This window comes from Molothrus ater, chromosome 13 (assembly GCF_012460135.2).
Source record: "Molothrus ater isolate BHLD 08-10-18 breed brown headed cowbird chromosome 13, BPBGC_Mater_1.1, whole genome shotgun sequence".
Lineage (NCBI taxonomy): Eukaryota > Metazoa > Chordata > Aves > Passeriformes > Icteridae > Molothrus > Molothrus ater.
Window position 1 is genome coordinate 9567848 of NC_050490.2, and position 22740 is coordinate 9590587.

Consider the following 22740-nt stretch of genomic DNA (forward strand, 5'->3'; position numbering starts at 1 on the left):
GATCCTTGGTCTCACCGAACAGCCTGGGTCTGGTGGAGCAGGAAGGTGATGTAGTCATTTAGTCAGCTTTTATTATTGCAACCCTTTCCTCCATTCCTTGCCAAACTCTTCACACTTTTAGGATGTATCTTTTGTTCTGACCTGTCTTGAACTTTGCTGTACTGCACTCCTGTCTGTGCTTAGCATTTTGGGAAGCATTTATCGTGTTAAGAAGATTTTTAAGATTTTTTTTTTCCAGTAAGTAGAAAATATTGCATCAGTCTGGTTTGGAGCCATTTTATATTTTGCTTCTCCCCAGCTGGCTGAATGCCCTTTCCCTTCCCCCTTCTCTTTTACGTGGCAGTGCACGGAAAGATGATTGATGGAGCGTCACCAGCACGTTGTCAAAGGCTGGAATAGATTAATGGGCAAGAAACACCAGCCTGTTCCCCTCCGTGTGTGATTGTTTGAAGGCAGGCTCATATTTTAACGGGAATTATATCCTGCTTCTCTGGATTCCCCCAATCAGGAATTGAAGGATGGGATTTCTATCTGAGATTGAAAGGTGGCAGCCACAAAGAGCCAGTTTATTACTTGGGACAACTGCCTGCCTCCCATCTGACCAACAGCATCTCCCTGAGGCCTGTCTCAGGCAGGTTGCTCTCCTCCTTAACAAGGTGGATTTTTGCCACCAGTTAACATTTACACCTCTAGTTCTTTCTCCTTGCAGACACAACTCATTATGGCACAGGCCACGTGGCCAGAGGAGCTCTGATCTGTAACCCCATTTTCACCTGAGGGACACTGCTCAGTGTGCCCCTGCTGCAGGGAAGGAGCACATCTGACCCCAAGCCGCTCAGAACCTTTGAAAAAGCTTTTTTGGTGCTTGGCCTGGGCCACAAAGTCAGCCTTGATCTGTACCTCAATTCCCCAGCTGCAAAACAAGGATAGCAGTATGGTAATTTCCAAACATTGCACTTGCCATGGATTGTTTTCTAGCAGAAATGCTAGGAATGCAATTTATAAGAGAAATTAATCAAAGACTGGGCTGAATCCTGGCAGGGGAAAATAATCAAACCCAGAGTATGAATGTTTTCTGCATTTTCTTGAAGGTAGACATTGCCAGCATTTCGTAATCAGCTATTTCAGGCCTAACAGATATTTCAGCATTGTTATTTGTAGTCCCCAGTAGTGGCCTCCACTAAAAGGTTTGAATGTGGCAGGAATTACGTCTTTCACACCAGTCTATCTCTGTCTACCAGAAGGCTACACCTGGCTGTCATAAACCCCTGCTCCAAGGGCTAGAGCCCATTTTTCTGATTATCCAGGAAACAGCTGTTCTTCCCAGTTTATTCTCTCTGCAGTGGTTCTGATCTCGAGCCTGTGTCCAACCAGATAAAGGCTGCATTTAAGAGCCTCTTGAAGCAGGTGAATTTTCTTTTCATATGTAGCTGGAAAGCAGAGCTACTGTTAATATTCTTTTAGTAATTTTCCAAGCAAAATAATAAAGAAATCTGTACTTGTTGCCTGGCTGGTGAGAAGTGATTACCTGTGGTTTGCTGATCCAGTGCAGCTCTCTGTCTGCCTTTCTGTCTTGTTGTGACCAAGGTCTGTGCTTCATGTCAGTATTTTCTTTGATAGAGATTTGCAGCAGATTATGTTTAGTTAGAAAAGATTGCTGAACACAACTATTCCTGCCCTGTGTGTTCTCAGGGTTCATCTCTGGAGTATCCTGAGAAGTTTGAGGGTTTTTGGGGGAATGTGAGTTTGTTTCTTCTCTGGATGCATCCTCTGGGGAAACACGTCCTCTGGATTTACATTTACAAAACTTTGCATTCTTTTAGTGAGTTTGATACCCTGCCTGAAATTTGAATCTGTTTGAGAGAACTGATACTTTGTTTACCTGGCATTTCAGTTGTTTCTTGTTTGCCTTTGTGACAGTTTGCTGCATATTGGCCATGATAATCATGACCTAAAAACAAGTTGCCCTTTGACAATTGTGACCTAAAAACAAATATAAATTGCCCTTTTTTTCTGCAGCCATTTCCTGGAGTCCAGAAGTTAGTATCTGCCTCTGTAAGGCGGGTTACATGGAAGATTTGTAATTGTCACCCCAGTCTATTTTTCCCAGATGGAACACTGGAAGGGAAAAGAAACTTCCTGTTACATGCCCCTGCTTGGCACAGGTGGAACTTGTACAGTTTGCAAGTTGTGTGCAGTTTGAAGCTGGGCCAGGGTCTCTTGAGTCATGATGTGGGCCACAAGCAGCCTCATCTTCTATGCTGACTGCAACCTACATGTCTGGGAGAGCTTCTCGCTCTTTGGCAATTTGTATTCATTTGTTCTCCAAGAAAACAAGGCTTCAGGGAAGACTTTTACTAAGCACCTTATAGATGTTACTGTGCACCAACTCAACATGCAGTTTATGTGTCTCCCCCTTTCACTGGAAAAGGAGTGGGCTGGATCTTTGGAGCCTGCTTTTCCTTACAAAAAGCCCAAAAAAAAAAAGATTGTGTAAGCATTAATGATTTGTTATTGTATCTGGGAGCCACAGTGCTGCAGGACTTCGCTCTAATGGTGCTTTCACAAGAAAGAACTAATTTGACTAACTTTATTAATTCCAGTTTGTTTTAAGTTTGCTCATTAGTAATTTAACGCGAGATGCTTCAGCTGAAGAGGCCATGTCAGGACAAGGAAGAGCAGAGGGAAAGTGCCAGGAATCATTAGTGTTTATTAACCACTGCACTCATCAATCTTGACTAAGAGCACAGCCCATTCGTTCTGGACTGGTGGACTGAGATACAGAAATATCATTAACAGTGAAAATGCTTCTTTCCAGGTCAGTCTGTAATGGGCAGGCATCCAGACAACACCCCCATCCCCAAATGTTCCCAGCAGTTCAGCTGGTCTCCTCAGTGCAGCCCAAACTGACAGCTCAGCAGCCTCTGGAAGGAGGAAGCCCTGCCCCTAGCCAGCCATAGTCTCAATTAACAAATACAGCATTTTCATCCCCCATAAGCAGTACTGGAAGGTTAAGTGTTGTTATGAAGGGGTTTTTTAATTGCTTTTCAAATTATTAAATGATTAATACTTTTGTGCTTTGCTGGATCAGGTCTGGCACTTTGTGTTGGCAACATATTCTTCTCACTGAAAGTCTTGAAACATTAAAATGGAAAGGTTTCTTTTTTTTTTTTTCTGTTTAGACAAAGCGTTTAATAACCAATTTCAGCAACTGCAAGGCACTGAGCTGATGACTCAGAGCTCTGACCTGTGAGTCGGGTCTGAATGAATGCCTCCAAAAGGTTGGAAGAGGGAATAATACTGCATTTGCCAGGTTTCTAATGAGAAATATGACCCCTGCCCAGTCCACTTGCAGTCATTAAGGATCACATTTCACTTTGAGATGTGTTTTCTTGCATCCTACCCAAATTGCAACTTGAGTAGTTACATTCTGCTCACTAAAATATCCCTGTGGTTTAATTGAAGAAGTTATGTTTCCCTTCCTCTCTTAAAAGCTTTGTTGTCTAATGTTGTGGTGCTGTCATGATCTGTGCTGTCTGATCTGCAGAGCACACATACAGAACCCCCAGGTGAAAGCCTCTGAAGCCTTTGACAGTAGGAGATAGAATGAGGGGGAAAGTGGCATCTTGGGAAGGTGGTTCAGCATTGCATCCCCATTTGAGTCTCTTGCCACCCTTGTGAAGTGTGTGACAACAAGTGTGTCACACTGCAGGAGCAGCATTTTGCATTTTCTTTGCACATGTGTAAGTCACTGCACAAGGCAGAGCATCAGGTCCCTGCTCCTGGGTATCAGGTCTGTGACAATGGGCACGGTGGACTGAGCACTGAGATGGCACAGCCTGGAAACAAGCAATGACATTAAAACACAGCATGGATGTTCAGACACATTGTGTATGTCATGACACTTTGTGGATGAGATTTAGGTACTTTATGGGAAAAGGGTGTGTTGGATGACATTTGGTGATTGAGGGGATGGAAAGAGATTGCAGTTTAATTAAAATTCTAATCCCAAGTTTGACAATATTTCTTGCCAGGTCAGCACCCTGTATGCTCTATTTCCGATTCTGTGAATTAAATGGGCTGACAGTCGTCATTTCTTTGGAAGTGCCTGTAAATCCAGCTAAGAATTAGCAACCATCAATGGTTCAGAGCAGCTTTGAGCAGGGCTGTGTCACGCAGCAGTTCCAGCAGTGTCCCCTGCTGCCAGTGTCCCATGCTGCCACAGCCTCACTGCTGTGTCCCTGTCCTGTCTGCAGGTAGTTGAGCAGTGCTGTCACCTGTCCCCAGCCATGAGGCTCCCCGTGCTCTGTGCCTTGGTGACACTGCTGAGCCTGTCCCCCTGCCGGGCCGTCAGCTTCCCCGAAGACGAGGACCCCATCAATGTCGTGGACTACCACTGTAAGTAATCTGCATAAAGAGCTGATAAACCCCAGGGAAAAAGTTCTAGTGTTGATTTTATTTTTTTTCCTTGCCCCCCACCACGGCAAATTAAAAAAAAATCTGATTCCTTTCAAATTGAACTGTGTTTACTGGCTTTGTATCTTTAATAGAACACTTAATCATTTTCTTAAAAAAGCAATCAGAAATACAGCAATAATTTCAGGAAAAAGAACATTTGCTGACATTAGCCATCTTTTCTTCATTTATATTCAAGACATTACTCAAGGAATTTAGTTTAAACCCTTCTACACCTAGTATATACAGCTAATCAATGCCATATATTGATTCTTCAGCTCTATAATCCTGAGTGATGGTGTAGCCCATTTTTACTTGCAGATTCAAGGCAATATCCAGTATTTAGAGGACGCCCTTCAGGCAATGAATCTCAGCACAGACTGGACTTCCAACTAATGTTGAAAATTCGAGACACACTTTATATCACTGGCAGGTAATTTTCCTTCACTCAGTTCATTAGATTAAAATTCTTTTCTCTTCTGGTTTTGCATTTATGTGTAAAATTCATTTAGAAAAATGTGCAGAATATGATAAAAATTAGAATTGGGGCAGAATTTCCCAGAGAAATATACCATATCTATGGCCAGTGCATGAAAATTGGATTTGAAGGCTGCAGTTACTGTAGTTAAGCTTAAACCAATGATCAAATGCTCTTTTCCCTCTTTTATATTACTGCCCTGCCTGATAAAAACCTCTCCTGATCATTTTAAACTTGGACTGACAAGTCAGGGCTGTAGGAAGTGAGGATAACACACTTACATATTTACAGCCCAGGTTAGTCCTCAGCAGAATGGGCAGACAGGGATGGACAGCTGGACACTGCAGGTGCTATCTCAGGACCACAGCAATAAAAATCAAAGCCACCCCATGTTACACATGAACAACGTTCTTCCATTTACATTAAACACAGAATTCTATTTCATAGAAGTTGCTGGTCTAACATAACATTCTGAATATAGATTTAGCTTATCAAATACCGAGGCACAGAATTAATGAATTTACTGCTGTCTTTTTACTCTGCAAACAGGGACCAGGTTTACACTGTAAACTTAAATGAAGTTCCGAAATCAGAAGTTATCCCAAGCAAGGTGAGTAGATGCCTGCTGGAAAGGGAGAGGTGTTTTCTTTCGTTTTAATGGGTTGTTTTAAGAATTTGCTGTGGCAACGAATTCAAATATTCCTTTCTGGTCTCCTTTAACAGAAATTAACATGGAGATCAAAGCAGCAGGACAGAGAGAACTGTGCTATGAAAGGCAAACACAAAGTAAGTTTAGCACATTAATGAAAAATGACACTAGTATTTATTATATACATGGAGTTTGTGATTAATACATCTTACTCTCTTTTCAGGATGAATGCCATAACTTCATTAAAGTCTTTGTTCCAAGAAATGATGAGATGGTGTTTGTCTGTGGAACAAATGCATTTAACCCTATGTGCAGATACTATCGGGTAAGAGTACTGAAGATGTCATTAATCTGTTACTGGTTTTGCTTGCACTGGTTATACCATAGCCAATACATCCAGCGTGCCTGGAGAGTGCTTCAAGGTGAAATAAAAACAGACAGAAGCCAATGTGCTGAATTAAGTTTTGTGGAAAGACAATGTTTTGCTTTTGTGCCAGTGCACAAAATAGAAATGACACTATCACCCATTTATTTTTCTTCTCTAGTTGAATACATTAGAGTATGATGGGGAGGAAATTAGTGGTTTGGCAAGATGCCCATTTGATGCCAGACAAACCAATGTCGCCCTCTTTGCTGGTAAGAACTTTTACTTGTAATGAGTCTAAATGATTGATGACACCAAAGGAGACAGAGAGCTTTTAAAGCAAGCACAGGAAAGCTAAAGGTGTCATGGTGCCCCTGCTCTTAAATTTTTTAAAGGGCCTCCAAAGGATTAGAAGCTGACCTGTTAATAAATAGGTTACAGCAGTCTGGGGAAGTGTGACAGTAAAGAAATGGGGAAAAATACAGGCTAGTCAGAATTCTCTAGATTATTAAAGGCCTCTTAATACCATGTTTTCAACTTCCATTTTAGATGGAAAATTGTATTCGGCAACAGTAGCAGATTTCCTGGCAAGTGATGCTGTTATTTATCGCAGCATGGGGGATGGATCTGCCTTAAGAACAATAAAGTATGACTCCAAATGGATAAAAGGTAATTTGGGGAGTGTTTTCCCATGCACATGGCAAATGTAATTTTAGTGGCACAGAAGGTCAGGTTATTCACAGTCAGCCTGGTTTACACATATGCTACAACGTCAGCATGTATGAGGCTTTCAGAATATTAAAAAGGTGCATAATGAAAAAAAAAACAGACAAAATTTTTGTTAAATCCTTCAACAAATGAATTTGTAGTAACAAAGTACCTTAGTTGTAATACAATTTCCGTGGGGCCTTGTTACAGTCCATTAGCCAATGCTAGAGATTTCAAGTTCATTTAAACTCCAGTGCACCTGTATTTGGACATCCTGAAGTACCTGGAAGACTGGAGCTCACCTTGGCTAGTGTGGACCTGGGCAGGAGCTGCCAAGTCTCACAGTGTCACTGTCGTGTGCCCATTGAGCAGTTCTTTGAAGTAACTTCTCCTTGCTCTTTCTTACAGAGCCACATTTCCTCCATGCCATAGAATATGGGAACTATGTTTATTTCTTCTTCCGAGAAATTGCTGTAGAGCACAACACTTTAGGCAAGGTCAGTATCAGCACCGTGAGCGTTGAGTCACAGCAGAAGGAGCTCATCCTAAAACAGCATCAGGAACCAGCACAGCTCATAATATGAAGAAGGAACTAGGACAAAGCTTGCACAGTTTTATCACAGTTATAATTTACAGGGAGGGGAGAAAAAAAGAACTAGAGCAGTGCATTCTTCAACGAAAAAGCTGTTTCTGTTCTCGCTGTTAGTGAGCTCGCTACAGGTGTCTTTCAATGTGCTGTTGCCTCAGTGCTGCTGTTCCTTAACTCTTGTGCCAAGTACTGGAAAAGCTGAGGGTGTTTTCATGCTTATTAAAGAAACAAAAGAAAACAACACAAAAGGAGAGCTTCAAAGAAGTTTCTCTAATGTCCCTGGATATTGAACAATTCAGTCATGCCAGTACAGAGTATAATACTCATGCCTCACCATGGAAGGATATTCTACAGTAAATTATTAAATCCCTTACACATGGTTAATTAAAGTCTTTAAATCTCACTAACAATATGATTTTGAAGGTGAAAAGGGTGGGAGCAAACTGTGGAGATGCACTTGCTTGGTGATACATTAAGATGCCTGTGCACTACGAGCTGAACACCATTTGCTTTCATCTTCTCTGTGCAGATAAATGGCAGCTTCCTGTTAACAACATTATCTTGGTGCTTTATTAAGAGCTCAGAAACAAGCACTGTTTCCCTTGCATCTCTCAAGCCTCTCTCCCTTTTTCCTTCTTTTTTCCTTTCACAGGCTGTGTATTCCCGTGTGGCACGCATCTGCAAAAATGACATGGGGGGCTCCCAAAGGGTCCTGGAGAAGCACTGGACATCCTTTCTGAAAGCTCGGCTCAACTGCTCAGTTCCTGGGGATTCATTCTTCTACTTTGATGTTCTGCAGTCTATCACAGACATCATAGAAATCAATGGAGTGCCCACTGTTGTGGGTGTATTCACCACACAGCTCAACAGGTAAGAGATGAGCAACCTTTCATCAAAGGCAGATCTCAGGTTCTCTCTTACACTGAGATTGGTGCCATCGTAATCTGAGTTCTTGAAACTATTTTTCGAATTTTACAGCATCCCTGGTTCAGCAGTGTGTGCTTTCAGCATGGATGACATTGAGAAAGTCTTCAAAGGGAGATTTAAAGAACAAAAGACTCCTGACTCTGTGTGGACAGCTGTACCTGAAGACAAAGTACCAAAGCCAAGGTAAAAGGTTCTTACTCACGATGTCATAACATTGTCCCTGTAAAGAGCTATCTTAAATCAGCTGCACTCTTGAGTGCCTTGCTGGGTAAAACCCAAAGCAGAGCTTGATGCTTCAGCCATAAGGATGCTCATTAACCGGCTGCCTTCTCTCATTAACTAAAATATCAAGAGGAAAACAATATTGTTCTCATTTCAGACCTGGCTGCTGTGCAAAACATGGCCTAGCAGAGGCTTACAAAACCTCCATTGATTTCCCAGACGAAACGCTCTCCTTCATCAAATCTCATCCATTGATGGACTCAGCTGTTCCCTCAGTCACTGAGGAGCCCTGGTTTACCAAAACACGCGTCAGGTATGACAGTTCAAAAGTAACACCTGTGAAAAGGAAAACAAGACAACTTGCTGTTAATGATGTGCCTTCTGGTCTTGCTAGATACAGATTGACAGCAATTGCTGTAGACCACGCTGCTGGACCCTACCAGAACTACACAGTCATATTTGTTGGCTCCGAAGCAGGAGTAGTACTTAAAATCTTGGCAAAGACCAGGCCTTTTTCTTTGAATGACAGCATATTACTGGAAGAGATTGAAGCATATAATCATGCAAAGTGAGTATTACCAGAACATCTAAGCTCTTCATCTAGTCCTTGGAACCTAGCTAAAAAAGATTATGGTAAACTAGCTCATTATCACCAACATCACCACTTGTTTGTCATTTCATCATGTTCCTCATGTTGAATAACCTGAAAGTATTTGGTCACTTGCCATTTTGTATGGGTTGAATGAACAATCTAATTCCACTCAGTGACATCAGTGACATGGTCTAATTCTCCTGCAAATACTTCTAGAAACGTCAGAAGTCTTTGGTGATGTTAAAAAGAAATGATCTGTGCTTATCTTGAGGGTTGCTCAAGAGTGGCTGATAGTGTATAACCTATATCTGATCATTTTAAAGTTGTTTATTTTTTGGCACAAAGAATTTGGGAGTGGAAGCATTCCAGTTAAACTCTACAGCCGTCCAATACAGGACTCCTCTTCTGCTCTCTCATGATACTTATGCTGACTGAGAGAACGAAGAAAATGGATTTGGATTTTTTTTTTTCCTACATAGTTCTGCAAACTTCTCACCTAGCTTGTTAGCAGGAGCCAGAATCCAGCATTTGATAACTCAGAGGTTTGTTTAGCAATGTCTCAGCAAAGAGTCACAGGTTACATTTATGTATGTGAGAAGTTTCAGTTCAGTAGCTACACAGACAATAAATAAAATGTTTAGTGCACAAAGTACTACAGTCACTAAAGCAGTGGCCTGCCCTTGTTTTTGCTGACCAGGTGCAATGCAGAAAGCGAGGAGGACAGAAGAGTCATTTCCCTCCAGCTGGACAGAGACCACCATGCTCTGTTCGTGGCATTCTCCAGCTGCGTCGTTAGAATTCCCCTCAGTCGGTGTGAGCGTCACGGGTCATGTAAAAAGTATGGCTCCCTTCCTGATCCCTCCCTAAAGCAAGGGCACCAACATTTCTTTGGAAGGAAGTAAAACATGCATGATTTTTTGGGGTTTTTCTCTTGCAAGGGCATGTATTGCTTCACGGGACCCATACTGTGGCTGGTTAGACCATGAGGCATGTGGAAGAGTGACACCAGGCATGCTGTAAGTACTCCTTTGTAAGTTAGCCCAGCATCTCTAAATATGCTTTACACGAGCTCATGCCCTGTGCTCTTCCCTTGCACACAGTTACTAAATCTCTGGTTTTGTAAAGATTTTTTTCCAATGGACTGTATCTGTAAGAGAACAGAATGCTAAGTCTGGCCTAATTCTGGAACCTCTGGGTGAAGACTTGCATTCAGTGGGAGTTTTAAATGTGTAGGAGGACGGGCAGACCTCTAGGAAAAGCAGCTGGAAGCAGGAAGGCAAGAAATTGCAGCATGCAAACCTGAGCAGCTCCAAGAGGACAGGACACAGTATCCCCTCCCAGGCATGCTCATGGTTAGGGCACAGGCGATTGCAGATATGAAAGCACAGGATTCACAGTGGGAAGAGCAAGGTTGTGCCTCCACAGTGGAGCTGGGGTGTTATATATGCATACCAAAGGCATTTTGCACAAATCAAGTCTGTAATATATGGTGCACTAGCAGCTGTATCTTAAAAAGAGGCCTTTGTAGCAGGCCAGTGCAAACTTTAACTGGTATAATTGGATGGTTGTATCTAAACCCAAGAGCATGCCCAATGGAGAAGACATGATACAGTTGTTAAAAATGGGATTGTTTTTCTTCTATTTCCTGGCATAAGCACACAGAGATAGTTAAAGCCAGACTATCCTGTACATTTTGTACAATCCTTTGGGCCATACACTGGCTCTTGTGTATGTTTCCATCTGCTGCTTCCAGGAAAAAAAAGTCTCCATTTGTATCCTTACTAATACTGTTAATTGCAGGTTCTCTTTGTTTGTTTCATACAACCACAGCACTGGAGGATACGTCCAAGATGTCGAATACGGCAACACGGCGCAGCTTGGGGACTGCCATGGTAAGGCACAGTCACTGCTGCTCCTTTGGAATGTCTCACCGTAGTCTGTGGCCACACCTCACTGTGAATGTTAAATTTCTGATGAGCTTTTCAGTAACATGATGAACACATCACCTGGTGTTACTGTGAATGTTCACAAAGCTGAGCTTTTTAGTCCTGGGTGGCAGAGTTTTTCTCTTTCCTTCACCAGTTTACAGCTATTTGGGGTCTACAGCAAAGTATTGAAGAATTTATTTTTTGTAACCAGTGATATTTTAGTTTTTATTTTCCATTACTCAGGTTTGAGATCTTTTGCTTTCTTTTTTGTTACTTTTTACTGATTACTTGTTCCTTTAATTCTTTTAGAAATTTTGCCTACTACAGCTACACCAGATTACAAAATATTTGGCGACCCAACATCTGGTTAGTTTTTTTTAATTTTTTTGAATTAATGACCTTTACTTTCCTTCAGTTCAGCATTTTCAGCCCTTTTTTCCTTCCTTTTGCACAGTTGGCAATCCTCCATTTTTGTGCTTTTACTCATGTTCCCACTGATGGTAAAGATAGTCAGACTCTTCTCACTCAGCACTTCACCCTGTGTAGCCGCATGTTAACAGCTCATTATTTATTGAGACATCTTTTATTAAAGAGCCTGATTAACATAGATGACATCTTCACTGCACGAAGTCCACTAAGCTTTACTCTTGATCCCCAGCCATGCGTCTGTGAATGCCCCTCTTGGTCATCTCTAGTAGATGAATGGCAGAACTTCATCATCTTCCTCCTTACCTCTCCTTTTCTCTTTTCCTTCTTTCCCAGCAAGCTTTTTGCACAAATACACATTTTCTAAAATGTGTATTTCTTTATTTTTGAAATGCTTTAAGTAGTTTATGCTAATGGAAAAAAATTTAACATCACAAACTGTGTAGCTGAATGAGAAATTGTGTAGACAAAAGTGGCTTCAAAAAAATGTTATGCATTGTTGTCAGATGGACTTTTGCATCCTTTTCTCCTCCAGTGATTTTTCTAATAAGGTGTTCACCACCAGCCCCTGGTGTTCAGGGACACCCAGTGCTCCTCTGTTGAACTCAAGAGCAGAACCTGTGTTGACTTCAACAGGAGCAAGATTCAGGCCTTACTTTCCAGTCTTTGCTTTTGGAACTTGGGTCTTCGCTTTCAAACCAAGGGCACATTTCTGACAAACAGGACAATAATCTATTTGTATGTTAAATTTGTAAGAGTGCCAGAAGAACATTATTGGTGGTTTGATTTCTGACATTTTCACTTCTGTAACTTGACAAGAAGTAACATTTGAGACAAATATTTTCCAGATCTATTTACCCACAATGCAAGTTAGAGACTCACTTAAGGAAACAAAGCAAAACGAAACTGTCACACAGAAATGCTGCCTGGATTTATGAGTGCTTATCAACTGAATTTTCAAAGTGGTATTTTATGACACAGATACAATTGAACCTTATTTTTAAGTCCTGAATGAGTGTGCTTTTGAAGTACATTTCTCAAGTCTGATCTCAAGCCATAGGCTTTCCTGCCTAAACCTACTGGGACAGTGAACACAAAATACTCAAGGGTGCAAATGAGACTGGACTGTAAACCAAATTTTATGAGTTTCCTCTTCTGTGCATTTTCATGTAGGCTGTGGTGGGTCTGTTCAGCAAACATATTACAGAGGAGCCAGAATCTCTGCAGGATTGTTCCTTAGGAACCATTACAAAATAGGGGTTAAAAACATTCCTTTTATCCCCACCTGCAGAAATGGCTCATTCAGCAGTTCCTGGTATACCATAATAGCAGTAATGGAGCTGATCTGGTTTCTCAGGCATAACCTGTCACGAGTGTGCATCGTTCCAAGTAACTTCTTTTTTTTTTTTGATGTTTAAAAGGCAGCCAAGTATGTTGTCTTCAGTGAAGAATATAGCAATTAAGTAGACTAAGTTGTGCTTTTCACCCCCACAGTTGCTTGCTTTAACTTTTGCACTGCTTTCACAGTTGACTTCTCTGGCTTTTTGGCTAGCAGCTGTTGAAGTGTAAATGTACTATTTTCATATTTCCAGTTTTGAAGTAATTGATTTTAATCAGCCATCTGTACTTCTGCAGAGTGTAGGGGGGGTCACATTTTGCTCTGACATGTAACTCCCATAAAATACTGTGTCCAGCTATAGCTTAGATGTGCCATGAAACACGTTAATAAAAATCTGTTTGCCACCACAGACATGGAGTTCTCCTCAGCTTCCATTACCACAATGGCAAGTATCCCAGTTATATCACCTAAAGTGATTGGTTCCTGGAAACCTAAAGTGACTGGCTCTCGGAAATTTGTAGTTCAAGATGACCCAAACACTTCTGATTATTCTGATCCATTATCAGGTGTCCCAAAGGGTAAGGCCTTACCAGGGAATACATTGCAGCTGAATGGAAACCTGATAGTCTCAACCTTGTCTAAGGCTTAAGTTAAATGTAAGAGCTATGATTGTTGGGCTCTATTTTACACCCATTTCCTGTGAATATGCAGACAGTGCAATCATGTTTTTCATACCTACTTATCCCATGGACAAAGTGCTGCTTAGAGCTTATAATGGGAAACACAGATTCTAAGCTCAGCTTTTTAATCCTAGAGTGGTCCAAAACTCCCCTTGAAATCAATGGCAGTTCTGGATACATTAAAAAATTACCTTCTGCACCTCCATTTATTGTTTTCAATCTTAAACTGTTTAAGCAGTAACTTAAACACTGGTTTAGACTGTTAGTCCTCATGAATGGTTGCTTATGTTTCGGGTTTTTTCATTTGGGTTGCGGGGTGGTGGCAAAACAGAACACAAAGCAGAGCTCCATGAGACATCTGTGTGTTAAATGGGGCATATCCCAACCTCTGCTTGCTGGAACATGGTCCTGAACAAGAGTCAGAGTAGGAAAATGCTGAATTTTTATCCTCTGGGTATGAGCATCAGTTTAGAGATGATCTCAGTACATACTGAGACATCCAGAGGTTTTAAGCTGAACACAAGGAACCTGATCTGTTCAGGTTCCTATAGTTCATCTTTCTTTAGCCATTCTTTCAGCTAAGTGAGCCTTTGATTAGGTTCTTATGGCAACTGAGACTTTATTCAATAGGACTACTGCAGTCAACCACTTCCAATCCCCTAACCAAAATTTAACACAAGTCTCTCTCAGTGCATAGCACAACAAGGTGACAGACATGTTTGCACAATTCTGTACTTACTGAAAAAATCTCACCAGCCAAAAACCATTTCTGTTTTATTACCATTCACAAAACATATCAGGTTTCCTATCAGCCATTATGGCCGTGCATTTGTCATTTTAATTTGTTGCAGTTATTTTCTGTTTTGCTTTAAGTTTTTATTATCATCTGCTCTTGGTTCTGAATCACATTTTGTGTCATAGCTATTAGTGAACTTTACTCATGTTTTCCTTCTGCTTCTGCACAGTGCCATTAAAACCTGTAACCCTGAACATTAACAATATTCAAAGGCCTTGCCTCTAACAAAAAGTGACTCTGTTCCTTCCCTCTTGCTCTTTCATTTTAACATCTCATGGGGTAGCAACAGATTTACTTTCATTAAAAACTAACATTGTCTTAGCTGCAAGATGTCTGTGGTTGCTTTAAAAAATCTAAAAAAAAAAAATCAAAGGGAGCTTGTTAATACCCAAATAAAAAAAATTAATCAAATATTCAATTTCTTGGTCTAAGCTAAAAGTTTTAACATTCTCTAATAATTTAACCTAAGTTGTTTTTATAATGTTATGCAAGTATTATGTTCATTATTGGTAAAAAATAAAAATCAGTGCTCTAAAACAGAATCACATTATCTATCTTCAAACTTGGACATGCATAATGAGTGCAGGTTGCCACTCCAGGACCAGCAGCCTGGGAGTGGAGTAGTTTACAAGTTTTCTACTGTATTCCGTTAGTGTGGCTGTAACAATGCAGTATATATGTTATACATTTTTACACAACATTTGCATAATCCTGTCTCTCCTTTGATACTGATTTATGAGCTGGGCAGGAAAGTGAGAGAGAAATCCATCCATGAGTTATTAATTGCTGTCTGGCCCAGTAGGACCTTCTAACCTCAATTTTCCAGCAGAAATCATTAATGTTAATAACATAAGGCCCCTATTTGTGAGCCTTAAAGGAAATTTGGGACAGGCTAAACAAAACATAATATAAGGAGAGAATTTGCGACAAGCATTCCTCATTATCAGAGAAAATGGACAGTCTTCATTTAGCCTTGTCAGTACACACACAGTAATTTTATTATTTTTATAAAATTACTTGCATTCACCAGTGGAGTAGATTGCAGGATCCTACTGAGTTACACCAACACCACATCCAGAGCACTTAAAAACACTTAATAGACACTTCCATGAGGAAGGGTGCCTTCTTCTGACATGTGTCAGTATGAAATACCTGTGGATTTATGATATCCTGTCTGTCTTTTGCAGGTGTGAGGTGGGAAGTACAATCAGGAGAGTCCAACCAAATGGTGCATATGAATGTCCTAATCACTTGTGTCTTTGCTGCGTTTGTCCTGGGAGCCTTTATTGCAGGAGTGGCCGTTTACTGTTACCGGGATATATTTGTGCGGAAATCCAGGAAAATACACAAAGATGCGGAATCGGCTCAGTCCTGCACTGACTCCAGCGGGAGCTTTGCCAAACTGAATGGGCTGTTTGACAGCCCTGTCAAGGAGTATCAGCAGAACATTGATTCACCCAAACTGTACACAAACCTGCTGACCAGCAGGAAGGAGTTGCCTCCAAACGGCGATACCAAGTCCATGATGATGGACCACAGGGGACAGCCTCCAGAATTAGCTGCACTTCCAACTCCTGAATCTACTCCAGTTCTCCAACAAAAGACTCTGCAGGCTATGAAGAGTCAGTCGGACAAAGCGCACGGTAACCTCAACGCTTCACGAAAAGAAACCCCCCTAAAAAGCCCTCAGTTTTTTCCTTCTAGTCCTCCACCCCACTCTCCTCTAAGTCATGGACATATTCCCAGTGCTATTGTTCTTCCCAATGCTACCCATGACTACAACACATCTTTCTCAAATTCTAATGCGCACAAGGCGGACAAAAAGATGCAACATATTGATCATCCACTTACAAAATCATCCAGCAAAAGAGACCACAGGAGATCTGTTGATTCCAGGAACACCCTGAATGATTTTCTGAAACACTTAAATGAAACTACTAATAATCCCAAAGCAATTATGGGAGATATTCAAGTGGCCCACCAGACTTTAATGCTGGATCCAATGGGCAATATGTCTGAGATCCCACCTAAGGTTCCCAACAGGGAGGCGTCTTTATACTCTCCTCCATCGACTCTGCCGAGAAACAGTCCCACAAAACGAGTGGATGTTCCCACCACTCCTGGAGTACCAATGACCTCTTTGGAAAGGCAGAGGGGTTATCACAAAAATTCTTCACAGAGGCACTCAATATCTGCCCTTCCTAAAAACTTGAACTCACCAAATGGTGTTTTGTTATCCAGACAGCCAAGTATTAATCGTGGGGGGTACATGGCTCCCACGGCAGGCACTAAGATGGACTACATGCAAGGGACGCCTGTCAGCGTTCACCTCCAGCCTTCCTTGTCCAGGCAAAGCAGCTACACGAGCAATGGCACCCTGCCTCGCACAGGAATAAAGAGGACACCCTCCCTAAAACCCGACGTGCCACCAAAACCCTCATTCGTCCCTCAGACAACACCAGTCAGACCACTGAACAAATACAGCTACTAGGACATGTCTGTGCTAAAATGAGTGTGGCACTGACCTGTACAGGTTCTGAAATGATGTTGTGGTAGACACATAAGGCAGAGACTTGCTTGTTACTAAGGAGAACAAAGTGGCCAAAGAAACTGTCTTTACTTGAGCAACATCTGTGTCTTGCCACATGTAGCTGTAGCAAGACTTGGTGTACTTGCTACAAGCAAACACAAAAAAAAAACAAAGGAAAGTGCTGGTCATTACATTTCTTTTGTTTGGAGCTAAGGAGACATGTAGCACAATGGGGTGGGGGCTACGTTACTGTTCTAAATAGCTAAACAACAGTTGTTGGGAAAAAATCAGTAAGCAAATACTTGAAAAATGGGTTCCATTTTAGACTGCCATTAAGTGTGGTCATTCCCATTAAATGTGAACATTTTACTATGTATGCATTCACCTTGCCTCTTGCACAAATGTCAGAAAATGGTAATGTCTCAATGAATAGCTGGGTTAATAATCAATTTGCTGGAATTAAGTCTCTGGCCCAACTGTAGCATTATTTTTTTCTCTCCATGTGTGTGGCATTTTGTTTTTGCCACAGATAAAGCTGTGCGTGTGTGTGGATGTGTGTGTGTACTGTACACACTAGGATGTACTTAGGTTCCCATTGCATCTTTTATGCTATGGAATTGTTTACATTGAGCATGACTGAACAAACAGATGACTCTGCCTTCTGCAGCCCGCTGGGCTCAGCTGGAGCCAGCTACGGATGAACTGCGCATCTCTGACAGCCTTCCGAGGGGAACGCCTGGATGAAAGAGCCACCCAGTCAAAGAGTGCAGATGTGGTTAATTCTTCATAACTCTGTTATGCTGCTATTGATTCAGAGCTGTGCATTTCAAATCTAGTGTTTTGGGCTGGAACGGGGGAGTTTTGCTGTGTTTCCACAGTGCCTCCATCCAATACCTGGCCACTGTGAACTCGAGCCCCTGTACTTCTCACTGAGGGCAGCTAATTGTCAGTTCACTTGGCAAACGCCGGTGTAACTGGAGAAGGTCACGTTTTTGTTGCATTTAATAACGCCCTACACGCTGATAGACTCTTGTCAATAAAAAAGGAGAAACATTAATTGGCCTGGCAGAAGCAGTCTGTGAAAACTCAACAGTAGTGCAATCAATTTGTTTTTGTTGTGTAAAGTAAGGTTTGTTTTTTTTCCAAAGTCATGCAGGTAATGACAATATTCTGTAAATATTATGTGTGAGTTTACCTGAATCTGTGCATTTTGTGCCTTATTCATGCAAATGATAAAAGTACTAAAAAAAATTTAAATCTGTCAAGTGTTCTCACTATAGCACATATCTCCCGAGTGCCAGTTGTAAAACCTCTCAACAGCACCCAAGAAAAAAAAAAAGATAAAACGCAAGAATAATTAATGGTAACTAAAGGCAGCCTACAATCCATGAAGACAGCAGCATTAAATCACCTTACCATGATAAACATTCCACTCCAGCTCTCTGAAGGATCAAACAGTTATAATGTGAAATCAAATGAGGTTTCTAGGGTAATGGAACACCTGCTAAAGTTGTGTAAGCTATTTAGTAGGGTTTACAGTATCCACTTGCAGCTGATGTTCAACACAGATGGCTATTTTAGCTTGCAAACTACACACTACCACATTGTTTATTGAACATAACTATAGAAATAACCATGGCAGAGGAATATTCATGAATTAGTGGGACAAATAACTGCAACGGGTTTCAGAGATGGTGGAGATTTATATTATGTGTTCAAAGGGGAGAAAAGGTTAGTCACTAAAAACTGGATCTCTGTTACAGAACAAAGAATAAAGGATAGAAGTAGTCATTTTTTTCTTGTAAGGCTGTAAGGGACATTTATTTCCTGAGACCTCTGGATCCAAAAATCAATGATCTTTCTTCCTAAACACTTCTGTCTTGCAACTAAAACACTACAGATTAATAACTATTAAAATGTACTCAGTTGTCAGAAGACACAAACTGATCCGAATTCACTTTACAAATATTAATACAGACTTGTGTGACCCGGAAGATAAATGTATGTGAACCCTGATAACCTCCTGTAACATTGTGCTGCCTTGTAGATGGTAATGTGAGTTCTCTCAGTATTTATGTTGAAATTTCTAACATTCAACCTAGTCCTTATTCTGTTAATTTAATAATAAAAGATGCTTTATCCATTTGTGCAAAGGTAAACGCAGATTGTATCTTTTTTAATGGTACGGCATAAAAAAGTAACCCTTAAATGAAGCTGCTCTATTACTATAGAGTACTTTAACATGTATAGATATCTTGTAAACTTGTATTGTGGATGTGTAAATAATACGTTCTTTGGGTTTTTAACACCGCATGTAAAGTCAAAATAAAATATTCCCATGTACTGAGTGTGTAATTTCATTATTGGTGCAGATGTGCTGTGGGATTACTGTTGGGATATCTCTGTTTGCCTGCAGCAGCTCTGCGAGGAGGGCGCGGAGCCCTCGGCTGCTCCCTGGCCTGCAGGACTTGCAAAGGCTGGGGTGACATGCCAGGGTCCTGTGTGTGCCCTTCAGCCACTCTGAGCTCTGTGTCCCTGGGCAGAGTCAGGGTCTGTCAGTGACTTTTGGCCTCCTGAGGTAAATACAAAAATCAGAGTAACCAGCATGTGGTGGCAGAGCTCAGTACAGAGTCAGGGCTGCCCACACAACACCAACACCATGCACTGAAGTTGATCCCTGGGGCTCCATCCAGGTTCCAGCTGGGCTCTAGTTCCTGCAAACCTTTTTTATTAAGGTCAAAAAAATACCAATTTTGTGCAAATACAGTACAGTTCTTAAAGGAGGTAGTGTGTTCCTTCTACAATCTAGATTACAAAAGACAGAGCTAATTCCTGGCCAAATTAATTGCTAACTCACGTAGGACATTCCTAAATACTTATTAATGCTTAATAATTGAACCTCACATTTCAGGCAGACAGTTAAAACGCAACAAAAAAAATAGATGCTGTAGATATAGTATGTGCCAGCATCCCACACAATTTTAAAATAATCAAGGTAATTTAGTATCAGAAAACAAATATAACATTCTTTTAATTAAAAGTTAATTTTAGATAGTGGATAAAAACGATTTTTTACAAGATTATGCTGTCGAGGTATTAATCATTTGAAATTGCTGTGCATGTTTTAACACTATAACAGCACCTAGTTGTATCTTACAAAAAAAATCAGAAGGAAAAAGAAATACGGTGCTTAAAAATTTCCAAAGCTATAATGGCTCAATATATATTTTCTAGTGCCAAAGAAAATTTCTATTTTTTTATTAGCATGGGGTTTTCTTCATTGGATGTCTTCGTATATGAAATGAAGCATCAAACACATACAGCTCTCACAACATGCTGCTTTCCCACTTTAAAATTAGCTATGCCTTTGGCACCAGTGTCAGCCAAGGCTTTCCCTCTGGAGGGGCTGTACCTGCCTGAGTCATCTTCAGCCAGGCATTAAAGGTCATCATGAGAAAATTACAAATAGCTGTTTTAGTGCCTCTGCAGCACAAATCCTGGGATAATTTTTGTTCAGAAAATGTCTCTATTTTATCTAAAATATATCAAGTGACCATTTTCTGGGGTTCCATGGTTTGGTCTGTATTGAACCAGCCTTCCCTTAACCAGTGCTGTGCTGGCTGGATGGGTGTAGCCAGACCATCATCTCCCAGCATGCTCTGTTGGGCCACATCGTGTATGCAAATACCACGTTTTATTTATTTATTTTTATTTTTAAATACCTGAAAATAAATATTTAGAATTTGTTAGAAAAATAAGTACAAGAAAACTCTCCCTTTACTAGCTGAGATGGTTTGTATCCCATGACAGTGCCAAAGCAGCCACTTACAGCAGCCCTATTCTGAAAAGGAACTTCAGCAATAAGAAAAAGCTTAGCAAGAGTTTTTCTCCTCCGATGCCTTCCTGGGTCAGCCAGTTGGTTTTAAGCATCCTAAGGTCTCTTTGAAGAACAATCCAAAGCCACAGGTGATAAAGGAGCACATGAAGGGTGCTTGATGTGCCTGGGGTCACACCAGCTAGGGGAGGTCCCAGCACTGTGGGATGTGGGACAGGGCAGCTGTGGACATGGGAGGGAAGAGGAGAGGCTCCTGCTCAGCTCTGGCTTGCTTTGGGTTTTGTAGAAAAAAATAGTTTTGAACAGAACACAGACAAAACACCAAAGGGCTGCAGGCCTGTGCTAGTGAGATGATTGCAAGGAAACCAATTTGTAAATCTGTGAGCAGTTATCTCTATTACTGCACTGCCAGAACAAACCTATGGCCTTTTAAATTGGGGTCTTAAAGTAATCACAGTAGTTAGGAAAATCAGGATGCCTCTGTCTTAGTGCTGTCTTGCTAATGACTCACTCTGTGACCCTGGGAAGATTATGCAGGGTTTATGCAGTAAATGGCTCCTCAGAATGCAGTGGGTTTAGTGCAGTTGGTGTGTTCTGTACTGTTTTCTTCTTAATGCTTCCTTCTCTCTCTGTGATTCTGAGCACTAGCAAGGACATCTTGCAGGTAAATAAAGGGAAAGAGAAATACCTTCCCATCTGGGAAAGGTTAGTATTTGCAGGAGTAGGGAAGAGTTGGTTGGTATTTCCCCAGGTGCCTATTAATTTCATGGCATGGAAAAATATTTTTTGAAAATTGATCACGACAAAATCCGACATAAATGCAGCATCTGGACTTCAGCTGGGATGTGCAAGCTTTTCATATAAAAAGTACTACCAGGAGACCAACATACCAAGACCGCATTTGTTGTTCAAATGTCATCACATCACAGTATGAAAGAGCAAGAAAGCAAAGGATTTGGGAGAGAAAAAAACCCAAATTAAATATTTAATTAGATTCAGCTTTGCTTAGAGAAGTAGAGATTCTCACCTTTTTATTCAACCCTGCTGAAATTCAGCTGGTGTAAGGGCCTGACTCTAGTCCAGCCATTGCTGCCTGCTTGCAAACATTTTCACTGGCATATTGCATTGGCCTGACACACATCTGAAATTATAATCTGTCCCAAACTCTCAACTGAGAAACTGTTGCTACTCTGCCTGAAACAAAATTTATTGCAAGTTCTGATTTTATTAGTTCATTCTGAATTCATCTGAGGACCTGATTTATGGTCTCCTCACTTGCTTTTCTCCTACAGTCAGTAATAACTTTTTGAGCTCTTCTCATTAGAATTGTAACTAGATCCCAGCCTGTGTCCTACAGAGAAGGTTGCTGACCAGAGCAGAGGTGCTAGAGGGTCCCCATGTTTAGGTAAGGATTGAGAATTCCTTGGGCTGCAAAGGTGGCACTGCATCCTCCCTACCAGACTGGTGCCTTTGCCCTTCATGTCAGCCAGAAAGAGTGTTGCTCAAGCTCCTGTAATGCTTTAAGGGTAGGGGAGGAGAAGAAAATCTGCCACGTGGACAAGCTGTCCTGACCATTTTCAGGAATAATCCCCATTTGTCAACATAAAAGGAATTTTATGACACAAAAACTTAATGGCCAAAAAAATAATCCCAACCCCCAAACTGACCTGCACACATCTTGCCATCCTTGTTTTGAGAATGAGAAGATGTTTTCCAGGGCAGAGACTCACTGAACTGCACAAGAATGAGCAAAGAATACCAGTTCTCAGTGGAGGCCCTTCTGCAGGATCATACCTGGCTGTAATAGCTGGTTTGTAACTTTTTCCAGTAGCTGACCTTAGCCATTGGCAGAGGCAGTCCATGAGCTCAGTGGTTCGCTTCTGCAGCAGTACTGACAGCCTCTAACATATGTCTGGTCTGCACAGAAATGGACAGCTGCCTAGTAAGAGAAGAAAAGTGGCAACTGGCTTTTAATTTGGGTCACTTCAAGCACACGGTTATTTCTAAAATCTTTGATTTACAATACTGGCCTCATATGAGGAAAAAAATAATCAGAAGCAGATCAGAGCAGATGAATCATAAAAGCAATGCATAAGCTAGCTGCACCTTCCTTTCTGTGCACTGAATATCCATGTGATTACTCTGATTTCCTCAGGAATACATGCTGGTCAATTAACAGCCTGAGATTTTTTTTTGTTAGAGACTAATGGCAAATTTTTATG

General features: G+C 41.1%; 1 protein-coding gene across 8 annotated transcripts in view; it reads left to right on the forward strand.

Annotated features, from left to right (window-relative positions):
* SEMA6D (semaphorin 6D) overlaps positions 1-19026 on the forward strand; it is a 209080-nt gene extending 190054 nt beyond the window's left edge. For 3 of the 8 annotated variants that reach the window (XM_036389395.2, XM_036389396.2, XM_036389397.2), the window contains 18 exons: positions 4257-4398; positions 4777-4888; positions 5483-5543; positions 5657-5719; positions 5806-5907; positions 6128-6218; positions 6496-6615; positions 7063-7151; positions 7896-8113; positions 8222-8353; positions 8550-8705; positions 8787-8960; positions 9682-9822; positions 9923-10000; positions 10785-10876; positions 11222-11278; positions 13088-13255; positions 15341-19026. In XM_036389395.2, the coding sequence (XP_036245288.1) occupies positions 4290-4398; positions 4777-4888; positions 5483-5543; positions 5657-5719; positions 5806-5907; positions 6128-6218; positions 6496-6615; positions 7063-7151; positions 7896-8113; positions 8222-8353; positions 8550-8705; positions 8787-8960; positions 9682-9822; positions 9923-10000; positions 10785-10876; positions 11222-11278; positions 13088-13255; positions 15341-16644 (3267 nt within the window). In that variant the 5' untranslated portion in view covers positions 4257-4289 and the 3' untranslated portion in view covers positions 16645-19026. The remainder of the gene's footprint in view (positions 1-4256; positions 4399-4776; positions 4889-5482; positions 5544-5656; positions 5720-5805; positions 5908-6127; positions 6219-6495; positions 6616-7062; positions 7152-7895; positions 8114-8221; positions 8354-8549; positions 8706-8786; positions 8961-9681; positions 9823-9922; positions 10001-10784; positions 10877-11221; positions 11279-13087; positions 13256-15340) is intronic. The other 5 variants (XM_036389399.2, XM_036389400.2, XM_036389401.2 and 2 more) reach the window with 5 other exon arrangements.
* Positions 19027-22740: the final 3714 nt, after the last annotated feature.